Below are 17,426 nucleotides of genomic sequence, written 5' to 3'. Positions count from 1 at the left end.
CTACACAACAGTTGATTATGCAGTCAAATGTCGACACCCCCCCAAAAAAAATATCAGGGTCTATGTCATATCCTGTACAGCTAAAATGATTCAAGGGTTTTTAAATACATTCAATGGCTGTGTTTTGCATACATACATTAAATCTAATATCTTTTATTTACAAGTAAACAATTTTACCATCTCCCCCCCCCCCTTTTTTTTTTTCTTTTCTTTTAGCTTCTGAGACAAAATGTCACCAACAACTAAAATTATGATAAATGTAAGAAAACAGTTTCGGAATGTAAGTTTCTTTATTACAAATAATGATTGCATATTAATATCTTCAACATATAGAAAACAAAAGTTGAAGATATTACTATGCAATCATTATTTTACTGGAGCATGTACAGCAGTGCGACAGGCAGGATTAGATTCCTAAGATGTACGTCAAATACAAGTATTGCATTACACGCACTTTTCGACACCGGGTGTCCGCTTGAAATCCTGCAAAGGAGGGTATCAGTAAATAAATCGTTGTCATAATTCGCCAAAATAACTCGTGTACCATAAAAAAAAATAAAGTTTAATGTATGTGCGTCAAAGCCAATTAGTCTACAAATATTGGATATTATGTTTCGATTCGTATGTATCGCGTGAGGCAGATCATTCAGATGCCTCAAACACTTTCCGAATTTTGAGTACAAACATCGCGTGTTGGATACGGGTCAGATCCATGATTTTTACACGCCGGTACGGAGTAGTCAATTAGATATAGGCCTAGTTGATATTTAGAAAAAGACTTAATGTACTTCAAAATACATACGTTTATGCAGGGTCGATAAGAGGAGGGGTGGCAGCCTGGGATATATCTAACCAACACTTTTTAGTTTTATACATTAAAAATTTCGTTTAAACAAGAATTAGGAGAGGCCCGGGTGTTTCTTATCTCAGAGCCCGCGATTGCTCTCTACGGTCCTGGTTTTATGTAATATATTTTCTACAATGATGTCACTTGTGTATTCTGTTTCTGATGTTAATTCTATCATTAAGTTGAATATCTGTATACATTACTTTTTTGTTGTAGTCGTTCAAGACATGTTGTGTACAGCACTACCGTGCACACTTCCCATTAAACTATCAACCATTTTTGTACAATATTGTTTCTTTTCTTTTATTTTTATTCACCACTGACTTGGTAAAAATTAAGTTTCAAAATATTGTCAACTGAATATTCGAATTATTACTTAAATGTAATCAAATAACTTTGATTTTAGATGTAACTTAATTATGACTTTAACACAAATATTATAAAGTCGTTTTTTATTCATACTGCATATTTTGGAATTTAACAATAAAACAAATAAAGTATGTGATCTACTTACATTGCATTGTTATGATTTAAAGAATATTCAGTGCTTTCTTTCCTATGGAAAGGTACCATTCTATCAATATACGAGTTGCATAGAAATGATGTTTAGTATAACAATCTCCTTCAGGTCATTCAATTCACAATCCAGTAGTTTGGTTCCGTCTATAGTATGAACTTTCCAAGTCACTATTTAACCAGAGTCTTCACTCGCAAACAATGAGCTTCTTGTCTGTGTGGATTTGGATTGTCTTCCGACCCCGACCCCGACCCAAATAATAACAAAGCGTGCTTATCGTGTACACGATTAAACATGCAAATAAAAGATGAAAACTGTTTTGATAGAAGCTCCGTTCTCCCTCGCCCACGCCCACCTTCAACACGCACAATCCCATATTTTGCAGCGGGAAGGCTTATTATTATCATTCTTTATTTGCATCCTTCTGTAACCTTCCGTTCTGTCACACACACACACACACACACACAATCACATCACATCACTACCACCACACCTCATACACAACACATTTTACAATCTTTAACAAAAACTGAAGGCCCAGAAGAAATGCAAGTAAGAATGTTGATAGTATGAAATATATTACACATATATTATACAATATATGATCTTGACTAAAATATTCATTTTTAAAAAGAACTTATTTGACATGTTCACTCACTATTATGCTTTCTTGATAAACAGAAAGATTAAAACAAAAATAAAACTGACATTGATGCAGATCAATGTTGTGGTGCTGGTGGTGTTTATAGTGATGAGAGGAGGCGAATGATGGAGAGAGAGAGAGAGAGAGAGAGAGAGAGCACGCAAGAAAGAAAATAATTTTTAAAAATAAATTGCATTCAGTATTTATTTTTTATGTTTCTTGTATAATTACAGTAAATCGTTTTCTTATGAAAGATGCACAGCACGTTTGGAGCATGACCGAGTACGTGGGTCTGTCGCTGTGACAATAACCTCGTGAACCAATTAACACTTTGAATTTGTCACAGTTTAACAAGTATACATGAAATATAATACTTTATGACTACAACTGGGTGAAATGTGCCTGTCTGCAGACAACTATATGAACTCTGAATGCTTAAGTGTATACAGCTAAATAAAGTATGAATGCTTGACTGCAGACAACTATATGAACTCTGAATGATCGTTTGCAGATGTATAGATGAACATGAAACAGTTAAACGTTCTTGTGCCTCAGAATGAAACAAATCTCTCTCTCTCTCTCTCTCTCTCTCTCTCTCTCTCGTTATTACAACATGTCTTATTGATTTGTATGTTAGCATAATCAGTACTTAATTAGTGCTTAATAATTTAATTCTGTACCCAAATGATGTGGTCTGACGAAATAAAAACTATGCTGAATTGAGTTTTGTCTCATTATCTTGTCTTTTATAACCATATGCATGAACGCAAGAACCTTATGCATCGCTTGATATATATATTTCGCTTTTTCCCCCAGTCTTTATTAGGTTGTCTACGAATACCACACGATTTACTTTTTTTCATTCGATCTCTTTGATTTAAGACCAAGTCGTTTTATAGTAAGGTTCTACGTTCTGTGTGCTTCGTCCGTTGACCTGTCATAAATGTCACTCAATTTTTTCTCGTTTATGGATTGTTAAGAATGTTTTCTAAGACATGGTAAACCAAAACTGCTGTTCTAGGTGGCTATTTTAGCAACGACGAAGTTTCCATAATAATCAACATTTAAAATGTATTTTCGACCTTTTCTCCAGAACGGTTGAGCCAGTTTTGATAAAACTTTATAGGAATGTTTCTTAGGACATGCTCGGTAATAATTTTATCCGAGTTGGATCGTTTCTCAGCTCTTTGACTTCCGAAAAACCATTTTTTTTTTTACTTCTCCCGATCGTTTCAGCCAAGTCAATACGAATTAATAGAAATATTTTTTCTTGGACATGCTTTATCACAACTTCGTCCAAGATAGCTCCCCTAGCAACAACATAACTTCCATTGTAACTATTTGGCAAACCCATTTTCGACCTCCGAGAACCACTGGACCAATTTCTATCAAACTTGGGAAGAATGTTTGAGAGAACATTCCCTTTAAAAATTTTGTCCGATGTAGTTGCCTTAGCAACGGCGTGGCTTCCATAACAACCAGGGAAAACTTGATTTAACTTCTATCGAACATCTGAGCCAGTTATAATAAAATTTAGTAGAAATATTTATTAGCATATTCTCTACAAACTTTAAGTTTCTCCCCTTGGAGTTTGGTGGCTTTCTCAGCAACTGGTTGTTAAACATTTGTTTTTCTCTAGAATAGTTGAACCAATTTCGATCCAATTTGATAAAATGGTTTCCTATGGCATGCTTTTTTTAATCTTTTACCCGGGTGAATCCCATAATAACGGCATGGCGTCCAAATAAACCATACGTAAACCCTATATTCAACTTTTCGATAGGACGTGGTCCATGAAAATTATATTACGGGTGGCTCATTGCCAACAGTGTGGCTTCCTTTGCAATTGATGGAAAACCTATTTTTGACTTCTTTAATACGCATAAGCCAACTTTGATCAAACGTTCTGGGAGTGCTTCTTAGGGCATGCTCTATCAGAATTATTTCAGGATGTGTCCCATAGTGGTTTTATTAGCCCCGTGAGGCAAACATAATTTCAACTTTTTCAATATAATCAAAGTAATTTTGATCAAACATGGAATGAATATTTCTTTGGACATGCTATGTGAAAGATGTACCCATTATGGCTCAGCTGGCTTTCCTCTTGGTTGAGAGACAGAGAAAGAGAGAGAGAGAGAGAGAGAGATCTTTAGTCGACAAAGTAAACCTACGCGTTTGTTTGTCCTTGCATTAGAGTATGTCCAGTGTCGAGCGAAGCGAGATTAGATCTCATAGATACCGACTAATGTGTACCGTATATAATCGAGTCAAGCTGCAAACAACACAGATCCTGATCTGACATAAAAAGCATAATGTGTCTGCAGATTAGAGTATATCATGTTTGTTGTACTGGTTACTCCTAAAAAAACTGCATAGACCCAGATATGCCGGGCTCATTATGCGACGGCAGATCTGGGTCTGTGCAGTTTTGCAATTGGACTCGTCTTATAAGTTAGTATGACGGTACATGCCACGAAGATAGATAAAAATGACAAAATATATGGTCACCATGAGTCTTGCTGAATCGTCAAGTTCTGAAATTTTGTTGATTACATTTAATGGCAACGCGTTACATTTGCCATTTATGGTATTAATGGCCGCATATACACATAACCAACACATTTCACTGGCAGTATAATCAGGTATTTCACGCCATGGACTTCTGTGCAAAGCAAATGAAGAAATGCGTACGACAACTTAACTAAGAAAAAAGTATTAAAAAATGTGTCATAGATTGGGAGGAAGGGACTTAAACTCGCCATAAGTTCCAAAGGAAATATAAGCTAAGCGGCCTTACTAGTTACATGGAATATTTAGTCGATTTATGCAGTAGTATATTGTTATATAACTGCCCCCCCCCCCCATCTCTCATAAATCTGTTTCAATGACATCTTTATCCCGTGTACTGTTCGAAAAAAGGAACGTCACGTTCCTACTATTGACTAAATATGCTAATTATCAGTTCAAGCAATACAAAAAAAAAAAAATATTGTTACATATTAGTCTTCAAATTTTCATAGATGTAAAGAAAATATTTCAAACTTATTACTTTTGTTCGTGTATTTTATTACCCTTGATTCAAGATTTAGAACATGATAATTGCGTTGATCGTACCTCTGACGTATGGAAGCTTGACATTTAAAGACCTTAAGATGTATGATAATAGAAGCATACTTTGTGCTTTCTGTATTCATTCAATTGGACAAACACTTTTGATTTACTGTGAAATATAAACCACAAGGGCTACATGGGCCAAGCGTTGTGTAATTAAATAAATTAGGGAATATATAGTGATTTGTTAGAGCATTTGAAGGATTCCGTGTGCAGATATTTTGTTACAGATATCAGATACTTGTAACGTATTTGAAATATAATTGTGTCACCTACTTGGAATAGACTTTTGTGACCCATAAAATCTCTTAGTTCACACTTTTCTTCTTATTCAATGTACCCGTGCATGGCTTTATTTCTATGCGTAATTGACTTGTATGTGAAGATCTTCAAAGAGGCTTGTATGTGAAGATCTTCAAAGAGGTTAATTAACTGAAGGAATGAAATCACATCTAAACGTACTTCCAGTTTATCGGTACTTACGTAATATCGAATAAAGATTAGAAAAAAAGACGATAAGGATGACGATAAGATAAAGAAGATAAAAACTAGTGTGATCGTAACTGCATGTGAACTACTACTACTACCACTACCAAACTTGATTATGGCTAGACAGCATGTTGATCAGCTTGTGAATCTAACCTTCGGATGCTTGATCCGATATACGACCACAGACTTGACTCTGTCTGGGTGTATTTACAAATTCCCATTCAAGTCGTCTTTTAGTTGAGACTATCCCTTTATCTCAAACGAAACTGGCTTTTCAGTATACAACCAAAACGAATCCATCTAAACCTGCTTAAGATGTTGTCTTCAGACCAAACACCAGACCTTGTTCACTAAGGATTCAAATTACATTCCAACGTTTGGCATAAAAACTTGACCTACCTTAAAAAAAAAAAAAAAAAACATAACTAAAAACAGTCCAAAAAAATGTTGCAACGATCGACAAACACTTGATTTACTATGAAATATAAACCAAAGGGCTACATGGGACAAACGTTGTGTAATTGAATTAAGAAAGATATAGTGATTTGATAAAGCGGTATCACATTTGAAGGATTCCGTGTCCAGATATTTTGTTACAGATATCAGATAGTTATAAGTATTTGAAATATAAGTGTGTCACCTACTTGGAATAGATTTTTCTGACCCATAAAATCTCTTAGTTCACACTTTTCTTCTTATTCAATGTACCCGTGCATGTCTTTATTCCTATGCGTAATTGATTTGTATATGAAGATCTTCAAAGAGGTGACTTAACTGAAGGAATGAAACTACATCTAAACGTACTTCCAGTTTATCGGTACTTACGTAATATCGAATAAAGATTAGAAAAAGACGATAATGATTACGATAAGATACGATAAGATATAGAAGATAACTAAAAAAAAAATAAAATTAAAAACAGTCAAAACAATGTTGCAACGATCGACCACGCAGCTCTTTAACTTACAGTGAAAGTCACAGAATTGTGCATCCGTGAGCACATTTACCCTCTCTCCTCTGATATCGTGTCAGCCAGACCAATTTAACTTATCTGACTACAATTTTGTGCTAAATTCCATCAAAATAACACTGGACAACAAATTTTTACAAAAGTCATGTTACTGAAATAAAATTAGTCAATTCTTATCAATTTTTATGTGCTGAACACGAATATGACAGTCAAATTGCAAAATTGGCTCTAGTTTTTTTTGTAATCTGCAAGAAATTAATGTTTACATAACGAAATGCATTCCAATAGTAAAAGGTCAACTGTAATAGCCTACCTATAAAAAATCAAGTCATTGACTACATCTTAGATTTCTTCGCCTGTCTCTTGTACAGCTGTTCGGGAGCATCTCTGAGGAGTGTCCAGCAGTAGTCAGCCAGCATTGTAGTGGACCATTTTCCCTGGTATCTTTGTTCCATTGTTGCGATATCTTGATGAAAACGTTCGCCGTGTTCATCACTAACAATACCACAGTTGCTAGGAAAGAAATCCAAATGGGAATGAAGGAAGTGAATCTTTAGAGACATATTGCAGCCAAGTTTCTTATACTTCATCAACATGTCTTCTACTAGTTCCTTATAGTTTTCTGCCCTAACATTTCCGAGGAAGTTTGTAGAAACTAGGCGAAAAGCATTCCATGCTTGTTTCGCGTCACCTTCCAGCAAGTTGTTGAACCGGTCATCTTTGAAAAGCTCTCGAATCTGAGGACCCACAAAAACTCCCTCTTTAATCTTTGCTTCGCTGAGTCGAGGGAATTTTTCATGCAGGTATCGGAATGCTGGCAAAGTCCGGTCAATGGCTTTCACGAAGTTCTTCATCAAACCTAGTTTGATGTGAAGGGGTGGTAGCAAGATTTTCTGAGCCTCAACCAGAGCTGGGTGTTGGATATTCTTCTCTCCAATGGCTACATTCTGCCTGTGAGTCCATTCCTTCCTCATGTAGTGCATTTCCCTTGCTCGGCTATCCCACTCGCATAAGAAACACATGTATTTTGTATATCCTTGCTGCAGTCCCATTAAAAGGGCAACTACCTTCAAATCACCACAGAGGTGCCAGCTGTACTTGTTATACTCAATGGAATTCAGTAGCTGCCTTAAGTTATCGTATGTCTCTTTCATGTGGACAGCATACGCTACTGGAATAGATGGAAGAATGTTTCCATTGTGCAAAAGCACAGCCTTGAGACTCAGTTTCGAAGAGTCCACAAATAGTCTCCATTCTTGTGGGTCATGAGTGATTTTTAAAGCATTCATGAGGCCCTCAATATCGGAACAGAATATCAGATTACTTTCCTTTCTGAAGAAAGGCTCCAATTGCTGGTGGCGCTTTTGATATGCAGTAATTGTGACATCTTCTTCTAGAAGATTCCATTGTTGGAGTCTTGATCCTAGCAATTCTGCCTTGTTCTTTGATAAGTCCAAATCACGAATCAGGTCATTTAGTTCTTCCTGTGTTATTCTGTGTGGGGTTGATGATGCACCACAGTGAAAATCTGGATCACTGCATGCTGATGGACCAGGAGAAGAACAGGTCGACTCACCTTTGTCTTCGTCAGATGAATCAAGAGAATATTCTGCTGGAGGTTCTGGAATAGGAAGTCCCTCACCATGTGGAACTGGTCTCAATGCAGACGGAATGTTTGGGTAGACTATTCTCGACTTCTTTCGCTTCGTTATTCCGCCGGAAAGAGGAGGAACCAAGCAGAAGTAACAGTCATTTAGGTGGTTGCTTGGCTCTCTCCACACCATTGGGACTGCAAACGGCATTGATGACCTTTTGCAATTCAACCACTGTGAAAGCTGTGTTGTACATGTAGCACAGCATATATGCGGAGCCCAAGGCTTGTCTTGGTCACCAACCTTGCATCCGAAGTAAAGATGATATGCCTTCTTCACTTGAGAATTGATACTTTTCTTCTGGTTGGCAAATGTCACTTCCCCACAAATATAGCAAAAATTGTCCGCGGTATTAACACACTTTCGAGGCATTACTGTTCTTTATTGTACGTAAATGGATAAAATAATAAGTTTTATGTAACAGTAGCTTGAACTGTCTCGCACAACGTCTAAAATATTTTAAATGCTGAACCTATCTGATTGGGCTTTATATAGTACACTGCTTACGTCAGCTTCAGCAGCCGCCTGGCATTAGTATAATAGGCCTACACATGTATAGTACACTGCTGACGTCAACTTACTTCAGCAGCCGCATGGCATTAGTATTGCATTGCATCAGAAAATGATGCAATCAACTGTGGATGATGTGAGCATGATGGTATTATGCAATGTTACATCATTATTCCGGATGTTGCTGCAGTCCTACTGGAGAAATTTACACAGTGAAACATAGAAAATGAGGTATATGAATATCTTCAAAACGAGAGCCAATACAAATTTTTCACGGTTATATTCGTGTTCGGCACACCAAAATACTACAGATTAGGGCCTTTTCAAGTCAGTAATGATTTCACTGTTGACCAGTGTAATTAGTACACATTCGTTTTAGCTACTTCTGAAATTCACATCCCTTCACCGTGGCACATAATTGCGTCTGCTACTTTCTTTACAACACGAAGCATTGGAGGCTGACCATTATGGAGATGGGCTGCAACTGGAATATCTTCTCAGTGATAGGTCACCAGCAGATGTAACTGACAAAGAAAACTCCAGGTTATTTGGGCGGCATGCAGCATACTTTGTCGTGCCGTGTGCAACTCTGTTTTACAAAAAGAAGTGGATCGCGGATCGACACTGAGGCCACGCGTGTATATCTGATGTTGATGAATTACATTTTGCTTGGTTGTATTTGGATGGTACAGTTAACACATTATTGGCTATATCATGTCATGTCGAAGCTACGAAGTTAAGTGACTTTCTCCAGGAGACATCAAAACAGCAGACAAAGGCCGGCCTGGGCGAGTATTGAACCCGCAACCATATCATTATGAGCCTGGTGATCTACCAACCGAGCTACCTCGTCTGCCTACCACAGACAACAGTACACTTGTATAGCCGAAAACAGCATACTTAACTCTTTTATAGGATACATTGGTCCTTGTTTGAGAAAATGTCTTTAAGATAGATTGCAACCAAAAGTAATAAAAAATGGGTCAGGAATAAGCGAATGGGTGTGAGAATACATAATGGAAGTCTGATAGTATATGAAAAAAAGGACTGAGATTAAAATCAATGATTTTTGCTAGAAGAATATATACGGGCTAATGAGGTATAAGAAGTAAATAAGAAAATCAAACTTAATCGATGATCATTTCAAGTTTAATACACCCAAAAACACAAGAGAGCAACATGCAATGCTTCAATGCGGTCTTTGCTGTCTGGTAGTATCTTTATATTAGCGCCAGTGACAATGGTCGTGCATGTTCCGATCGGAGTTTGCAGAAAGGGTTTATTACAAAGTTTATATATTATATATGATGTGCATACGGCACCAACACCTTTGAATTATGTTAACCTTGTTATGCCAATAAATGGAACGCTTAATAATAGTAATACTACTCCCTGATTTAACATGATATAAACATAATTCGAATTGCCGAATGCGAAAAATGCAACGTCTGTTTTGTGTCGATCAGAAGTCAGTATTATCAGCAATGTTTTTAACCTAATAAATATCAACTTGAGTGCAAACTCTTGGTGATATTTTCTGATTGAAAAGAAACGTAACTACACTCATGCAGGTTTTGGTATCTTTGATTTATTACCTTTGCCATGTTGTGTGCATTTTGAGGCTAATTTACCATTATCATGTTGTGTGCATTTTGTGGATAATTATTTACCTTTATCATGTTGTGCGCATTTCGTGGATAATTATTTACTTTTACCATGTTGTGTGCATTTTGTGGTTAATTATTTACCATTATCATGTTGTGTGCATTTTGTGGCTAATTATTTACCTTTACCATGTTGTGTGCATTTTGTGGTTAATTATTTACCTTTACCATGTTGTGTGCATCTTGTGATTAATTATTTACCTTTATCATGTTGTGTCCATTTTGTGGCTAATTATTTACCTTTATCATGTTGTGCGCATTTTGTGGATAATTATTTACCTTTATCATGTTGTGCGCATTTCGTGGATAATTATTTACTTTTACCATGTTGTGTGCATTTTGTGGTTAATTATTTACCATTATCATGTTGTGTGCATTTTGTGGCTAATTATTTACCTTTACCATGTTGTGTGCATTTTGTGGTTAATTATTTACCTTTACCATGTTGTGTGCATCTTGTGATTAATTATTTACCTTTATCATGTTGTGTCCATTTTGTGGCTAATTATTTACCTTTACCATGTTGTGTCCATTTTGTGGTTAATTATTTACCATTATCATGTTGTGTGCATCTTGTGATTAATTATTTACCTTTATCATGTTGTGTCCATTTTGTGGCTAATTATTTACCTTTATCATATTTTGTATAAGATCATCATCATCGTCTCTTTTTCTTTCCGCTGAAGACTACATGATATAATAATTCACTTTACTACAATAGGAAAATCTTTGATAAGGTTAAAGCAAATGGAAAGATGTAGACAATATATAGACTCGTGTGGTGAAAGCCAAGAATATACTGAAGAAACGACGAAAATGATTTTATACATGTACAAACGTAAATGAACCTGTAATAGCCCTGTCGTGACACAATTAATCGATGCCGCAAAAATAGCAACAGACCTCAAAATGCTTACATTATATCTATCATTAAAACTTTGTCATGATCTGCGGAAGTAACAAAAACAAGTTACAAAACATCTGTTTGCAGAATATAGCTGCACAATGCATGACAAAGTGTGTTGCATACAGTATAAATAGCCTGGAGTTTTCTTTGTCAATTACATCCTCTGGTAACCTTTTACTGTGACGATGTTGCATTAGTGGACAATTATCGGTCATGAAATCTCCCAAAAGAGTTTCTAAAGCTCGATATATAAGGCTATGCAAAACAAATAATACGTATGACAGTGGTATAAACAGTCACACGACGAATACATATCTCGTGCTGTTTACGGAACAGCAGCCCATTGTTTAGCTATATAAGTAAATACATTAGGCCTACCGTACTTTCTTGCCTTATTAAGACAACTGCCATACTGAGGCAGATCGAATTCTGCTGATGTGTCGTTAGCAGCCCCCCCCCCCCATAATACATAAATGTATCTGAGAGAGTGATTGACTCTTTAGAAGTGAGAGACGGGGTTAACTTATTCAATCAAGAAGACGATATATTGTTGGAGACACTTCTTGGAAGCAGGGTTGACTGCATGTCGTCTATTGACGATGACGTATCAGATAGGCTCATGTTGGTGACCGCAAACAGCATAGCTTCATTCTACAATAAAATGTGTGCCCTACTATCAACTAACATGCCCTAACATGATATTAAAAGTAAGTAGTAAATTAACATTAAACATAAACAATTAAAGGCCAAAGTCTTCTTGTCAAATCCGCAAATTTTGTTGTATGACAGCTGTTTGTGTGTGTGTATTTATGTATTTGTTTATGTATTTGTTTATGTTTATTTCCAAGAGATTTCTATATGGTTTTCTATATTTATATATCTCATTTTGTAAACGCATTAGTTGACGATGTATATATCATGCTTGCGTTCTCGTCTATGATGTGTCTCATAATCCTATGATATGTATAATATGTATCTTAGCAACCTGATATACTCTTTGTTGTAGAGGTAACTAAGTCATTTAGACAGTCAGTCATAGATAAATGCATGCACGCACGCATACGCGCAAACAAGTATATATATGCATAAATACATGCGTCATATGAAGAAAAAAAAAACTACATATAGAATTACACTGTCATAAGTTTTTCATTTCATTTTCATTGCTATCTCGAACTTAATGTTAAGCACATAACACTATAGACGTATTAACTTTTCGAAATATTATCATCATCAAGCAACTGTTAAAAGATTAGTGCCTTGCTCCGCCAAATGACTGCAGATTTGCATAATTGCAGGCATTGAGATATTTCGTTTTGTCAATACGGTAGCTGACACAGTATTACTATTGTATTTTTGTCAATTTTCTGTTTTATTTTATGATCTTGTTTTATCATGAATTTGTTTATTCTGATGTAATCTCTTTTTAAAGAGGAAATAAAGTCAGTCAGTCAGTCAGTCAGTCAGTCATACCTACATACATACAACTCGGTTCAGACCCGTTAAGTGGGAATGTGTATAATTAAGAGATTGAACTGCAAGGAGTTTCTATAAATCTGGCGATCATGAATTCAAGTCCACACGTGAGTAAATGTTTTTTTCCTTCTTCTTTTCATGCTTGATTGGAATATTTAATTCTAAAATTTGCAGCGAAAAGGAAATTAATTTTTTTCATAAACCTGAGCTGCCATAAGATCATGATAACATTTTTAGTTTTTGGCATTCACGTAATTTATTACCTTATTTTAAGTGTATATTGCTACATCATTGATTCCACATAAACGGCATTCAATGTACATCTTTTCATCTAATATGATATTTTGGAAGATATGTGACTTTCGACAATAACCACACTCTTATAGGCTAACAGACACATTTTCTGTCACAACTATTGATTAATTGAAAATTGGTTAAAATAAGGAAAAAATATGTGTAGATGAAAATTGCATTATTATTATCTAACAGAAATGCCATGGCATGGAAATCCTGGTCAATGATCACTGATGCTAAAAAAATCGACCAAATTTAACACGACTATTGGAGTCTCACTTACCATACAAATGACACCTATAAATATGCTTTTAAATACAACCTTAACGAGACTGAAAGTTTATGACTCAAACCGTATCGCTGTGTTGTGCAGGATTTGTAAAGCTATAGAATGAACGTGTCGTATTTAAGACGGAGAGAAAGAGGGAGAGAGAACTTGTTTGCATAAATTCCGAACCATTCCATTTAACAAATGAATAACACGTGGAGCTGAGTCTGTTGGTGTCTATACATAACATTGTACAACCTTATCGTAGCAATCTGATTAACAAAATATATATTCAAATAGCGTTTTTTTAATTAAAAAATAATTTTTTTAAAAAAAATCTCTAAAGGAGATTTAATGTATGGCAAACCAGAAAATTAATTATGAATTGTTTTATGAATTAGTTCCTGTAGCGTATATAGCTCAATGTTAGTGTGAAATATTTTACATGCCTTCACAGCGAGAACTCAGCTTTAATCAATTGAATAGATGACTGAATGTGTTTGGACAACAAATTTACTAACCATCTTAAAGATTTTGTAGAAAAGCTTACTAGCAATTCAACTTTCGTGTTCTTATCACAGCTATCTTAAAATGAGATATTTCAGCGTGTTTAGTATTAACATTGTGTCATTGGCGACATTCATGATTGAGATGATAAGATAACTAGCTCGATGGGGAGGGGATTAATAGTGATATACGTGTATCTCGTCTTTGATAACTTTTTGAGCGATGCAATAAAACAGCAAGCCCGTAGAAACGAAACTGAAGAAAGATTCGATTCACACTTGAAAAGTCCAAAATTAGAAACCGTACGAACAGCCTCAACTTTATTAAAATATGTGCATAGGTCTATCTCTATCGATACGTACGGGATGATACCTCACAGGAGGATACCGTTTAAATGTTTGTGTTTCACTTCGACCAAAGTTCTAGAGGATCACAATTTTGAAAGATGCATCCTTGTGCTGAGAAAGGTCTTTTGTTATACCTATAAGACAATGTTTTAAGGGATGTAAATATCGATAACTCTTTGGCACTCAATTTCTACTCAATCCGGCAAAAATATGTGTGTATAATGGTGGTTTGATGTGGGCTTAACGCCTCTTTTCAGCACACAGAGGTCACTATATTTTGATGCAGAAAGAACTCGGGAAAACCACATAAACAAACACTGACCCATCGGAAGCTTCTAGGAAGCTTTCTCACATACGTTGGTCGAGTCGAGACTCGAACCCAAGTGGACATAGGCGAATTGTCAGTGATCTGTAAGACCACTAGGCCACCGGGTTCCCGCATAATGGCTGAAAGAATGGCAGACACAATGCTTAAAGTCAACTTCCATATTCATTCGGGTATTTCTGATTTTATCTTAAAATTAAAAAGAGACAAATGAAATGGATAAGCAATAATCGTCTTACATATTATATACAATATCATACATATCACATACGTTATAGATGGTATAGGACGATATAACTTTGGAGCATGGAATCTTGGCAATTCATATATATTGAATCTATTGGTATCGTTTATACCAGAGGTGCACAACCCCTGGCCGCTAGCCGGATCTGACCAGCGAACGTGTTCTGTCAGGCCTTCAGGTCCAATTAAAAACAACACGGAAATCTGGCCTGTGAACAGCAATTATATTAAAGAAATTAGTGTTTGCGGCCCTGGAGTGGCCTTAGAAAATGCATTCTGGCCCTTGGCTGAAAAAGGTTGTGCACCTCTGGTTTATACACAGTGCTGCAAGATACAAATCCGCATCAGTATTGATACATCTTCCCTTACCGAATATAAGTTAATGAGTCTAAATGGAGAATTGTATCATTATATATTTTACCTGAGCATGGAGAAGTTGAATTTTAGTGGTCTTGAAACAAAGATTTGTTTCAGATGATTGCGTGGGAAGGTTGGGCGTAGCGTGCACTCCGACATAAAACTAGTAATGATTTAATGATTTCGTATCATGCGATTGATTTGGATTGAATTTAGCATCTGTGCGTGATCAGAAACCGTGCATGTATGTATGAATGTGTTGGGCAGTTCTAAAAAGAGTTCGTTTTTACAATAGACATTTCATGGGACAAATATTACCTGAGTTCGGCCCATTATGTTGTTTAATGCAATTTACAGACATTTTCAACTAACATTTCAATCAAACTGTAACAGGAAACCAAGCAGCAAAACGATCCGCATGGAAAGGAGATACAAATAAAGACGTAGTGTATCCCCGTTATTTTGGAAAGAAAATTGAGTGTGTTTGAATGACTATAACAAACTTTCATTATTATTTTTCTTCAAAAAAGAGTTCATTAAACACTTAATTGCTAATGGCGCATTGACTTTGGTAATGGAAAGTCAAATAAATCAGATCGAACTGTTTGCGTGCTAGAATCATTGAACTTAAAAGACATTCTACGCAATTATACTTCATACGTAAATAATACGTATATGCAGGGAAAATAAAGAAATATATAACTATATGGCTTTTCAACAGCGTGCATATAGATATGCACACTGTTTTGACGCTGTGCTTGATATCACCGTCAGCAAAGTTAATATCTTGATATTTTCTAACACTTTAAAAAATGCATATCACGTCACCTGTACATTGTTTCTGATCACGAAGATGCTGACCACGACGGCGTCCCAACAATCAAAGTAATTCCGCTTATGTCATTATTTCTTACGTTGTTAAGACATACATGCAGATCAGCCTTAATATTTTCTCAAGTCCTGCAGACAATCAAATTCTTTTATTCGCATGACTTTATCCAAGGCTTGATTAAGTTGGTAGGAGGTCATATAACAATTTATAAAAGCGCCATTGCCCTCAACAATTTCATTGTGTTGCGGCCCCTACCGCACGGGCCCTAACATGAGGGGCCCTGGTGCATCTTTTCCATTTGCTTTAAGCCTTCGTTTGCTTTTTCATTATTGTTACGAGATGTAGTCTCTTTGTAACACCTGCATTCAAAACGTCTCGGAATGTTAACAAATGGATAATAAATGCAAGCAATGACTTATTGTTTTCAATGTCTTGAATATTGTACCAGTTCTTAGCATAAGGATATGCACATATTTAATCGTACGGTCGTCAATTCGACAATATTCGTGATAAACCAGATACAAGCTATGTAAATTAGATATTTGTGACAGTAACATATTCAGACAGCAATGCCTGCTACTGAACTGGCGACCATATATTCTCTATATGTATTTCAGTTCCCAATGCTTTTTTTTTTTAAAAAAATTGTTTTTCGTCTCATTGTTATTTTTATTTAGTCATTTCAGGAAACTATAAGTACGCCGGAGCATAATTCGTACAGTATTTATGTCCACTGACTCGGTTTAATCTATTGATGCAATTACATGTAAGAAATATCAATCTGAAAAATAAAAAGACGAAAACGAAACAAATCTGTCAATTAGTTCATAACTCCGTTTGTCCATTTCTTTTGTGCGTTTTCTTGCCTATGTTTGCAAGCAATACATAATTAATTTTAAAATGTAAATTTTCGATTCTAATTAATTTAAAATTTCATTTCTAAAACATAACTGTTGCATGTAAAAAAAACAAATATGCTGTATTTTTCTAATTCAAATTCGAACAAATGTCCTACCTGCTGCGCACCCTATCCATGCAGACAGCATTAACAGTACCCACAAAGATATGCGGGTAGTTCTCTCCATTTAGTCAGCACGACGAGTATGCTGCAGTTACAAACTTGCTACCCGTATTTAAGCCTTCGTTACGAAAGGAATACAATACATGTATGCGAGTTCATACCTGACTAAACAAACAGGCATTAAGCTGTTATAAAAGCCGTAGACAGCTATATGTTAATCAGTCAGAATGGAAATAACCAACGGAGGATTTGATGAATTAATTATTAACATAGTGTAACGTTCCACCTGAATTATCACGCAGGTTCAATTCACCTATGACAGTTTCACAACATGCAACTTTTTTCTGCGCATTAAAATTTCACAAATATCAAGTGAATTTAATTTGATATTTATGATGTAATAATATTTGTTCCTCGTGATGTTGTAATATTTCTTGTCAAGCAAC

At 35.7% G+C, this 17,426-nt stretch overlaps 1 protein-coding gene across 3 annotated transcripts in view; it reads right to left on the bottom strand.

The window, feature by feature from the left end:
• Positions 1-17,060, bottom strand: part of LOC149793386 (fibrocystin-L-like) — a 165,494-nt gene extending 148,434 nt beyond the window's left edge. For all 3 annotated transcript variants that reach the window (XM_089967366.1, XM_089967365.1, XM_089967367.1), the window contains exon 1: positions 16,975-17,060. In XM_089967366.1, coding sequence (XP_089823492.1) covers positions 16,975-17,044 — 70 coding nt within the window. In that variant the 5' untranslated portion in view covers positions 17,045-17,060. The remainder of the gene's footprint in view (positions 1-16,974) is intronic.
• Positions 17,061-17,426: the final 366 nt, after the last annotated feature.

Source organism: Sinohyriopsis cumingii, chromosome 8, assembly GCF_028554795.1.
Source record: "Sinohyriopsis cumingii isolate HCF-2022 chromosome 8, ASM2855479v2, whole genome shotgun sequence".
Classification (NCBI taxonomy): domain Eukaryota; kingdom Metazoa; phylum Mollusca; class Bivalvia; order Unionida; family Unionidae; genus Sinohyriopsis; species Sinohyriopsis cumingii.
This window is presented reverse-complemented; position numbering and strand designations above follow the sequence as displayed.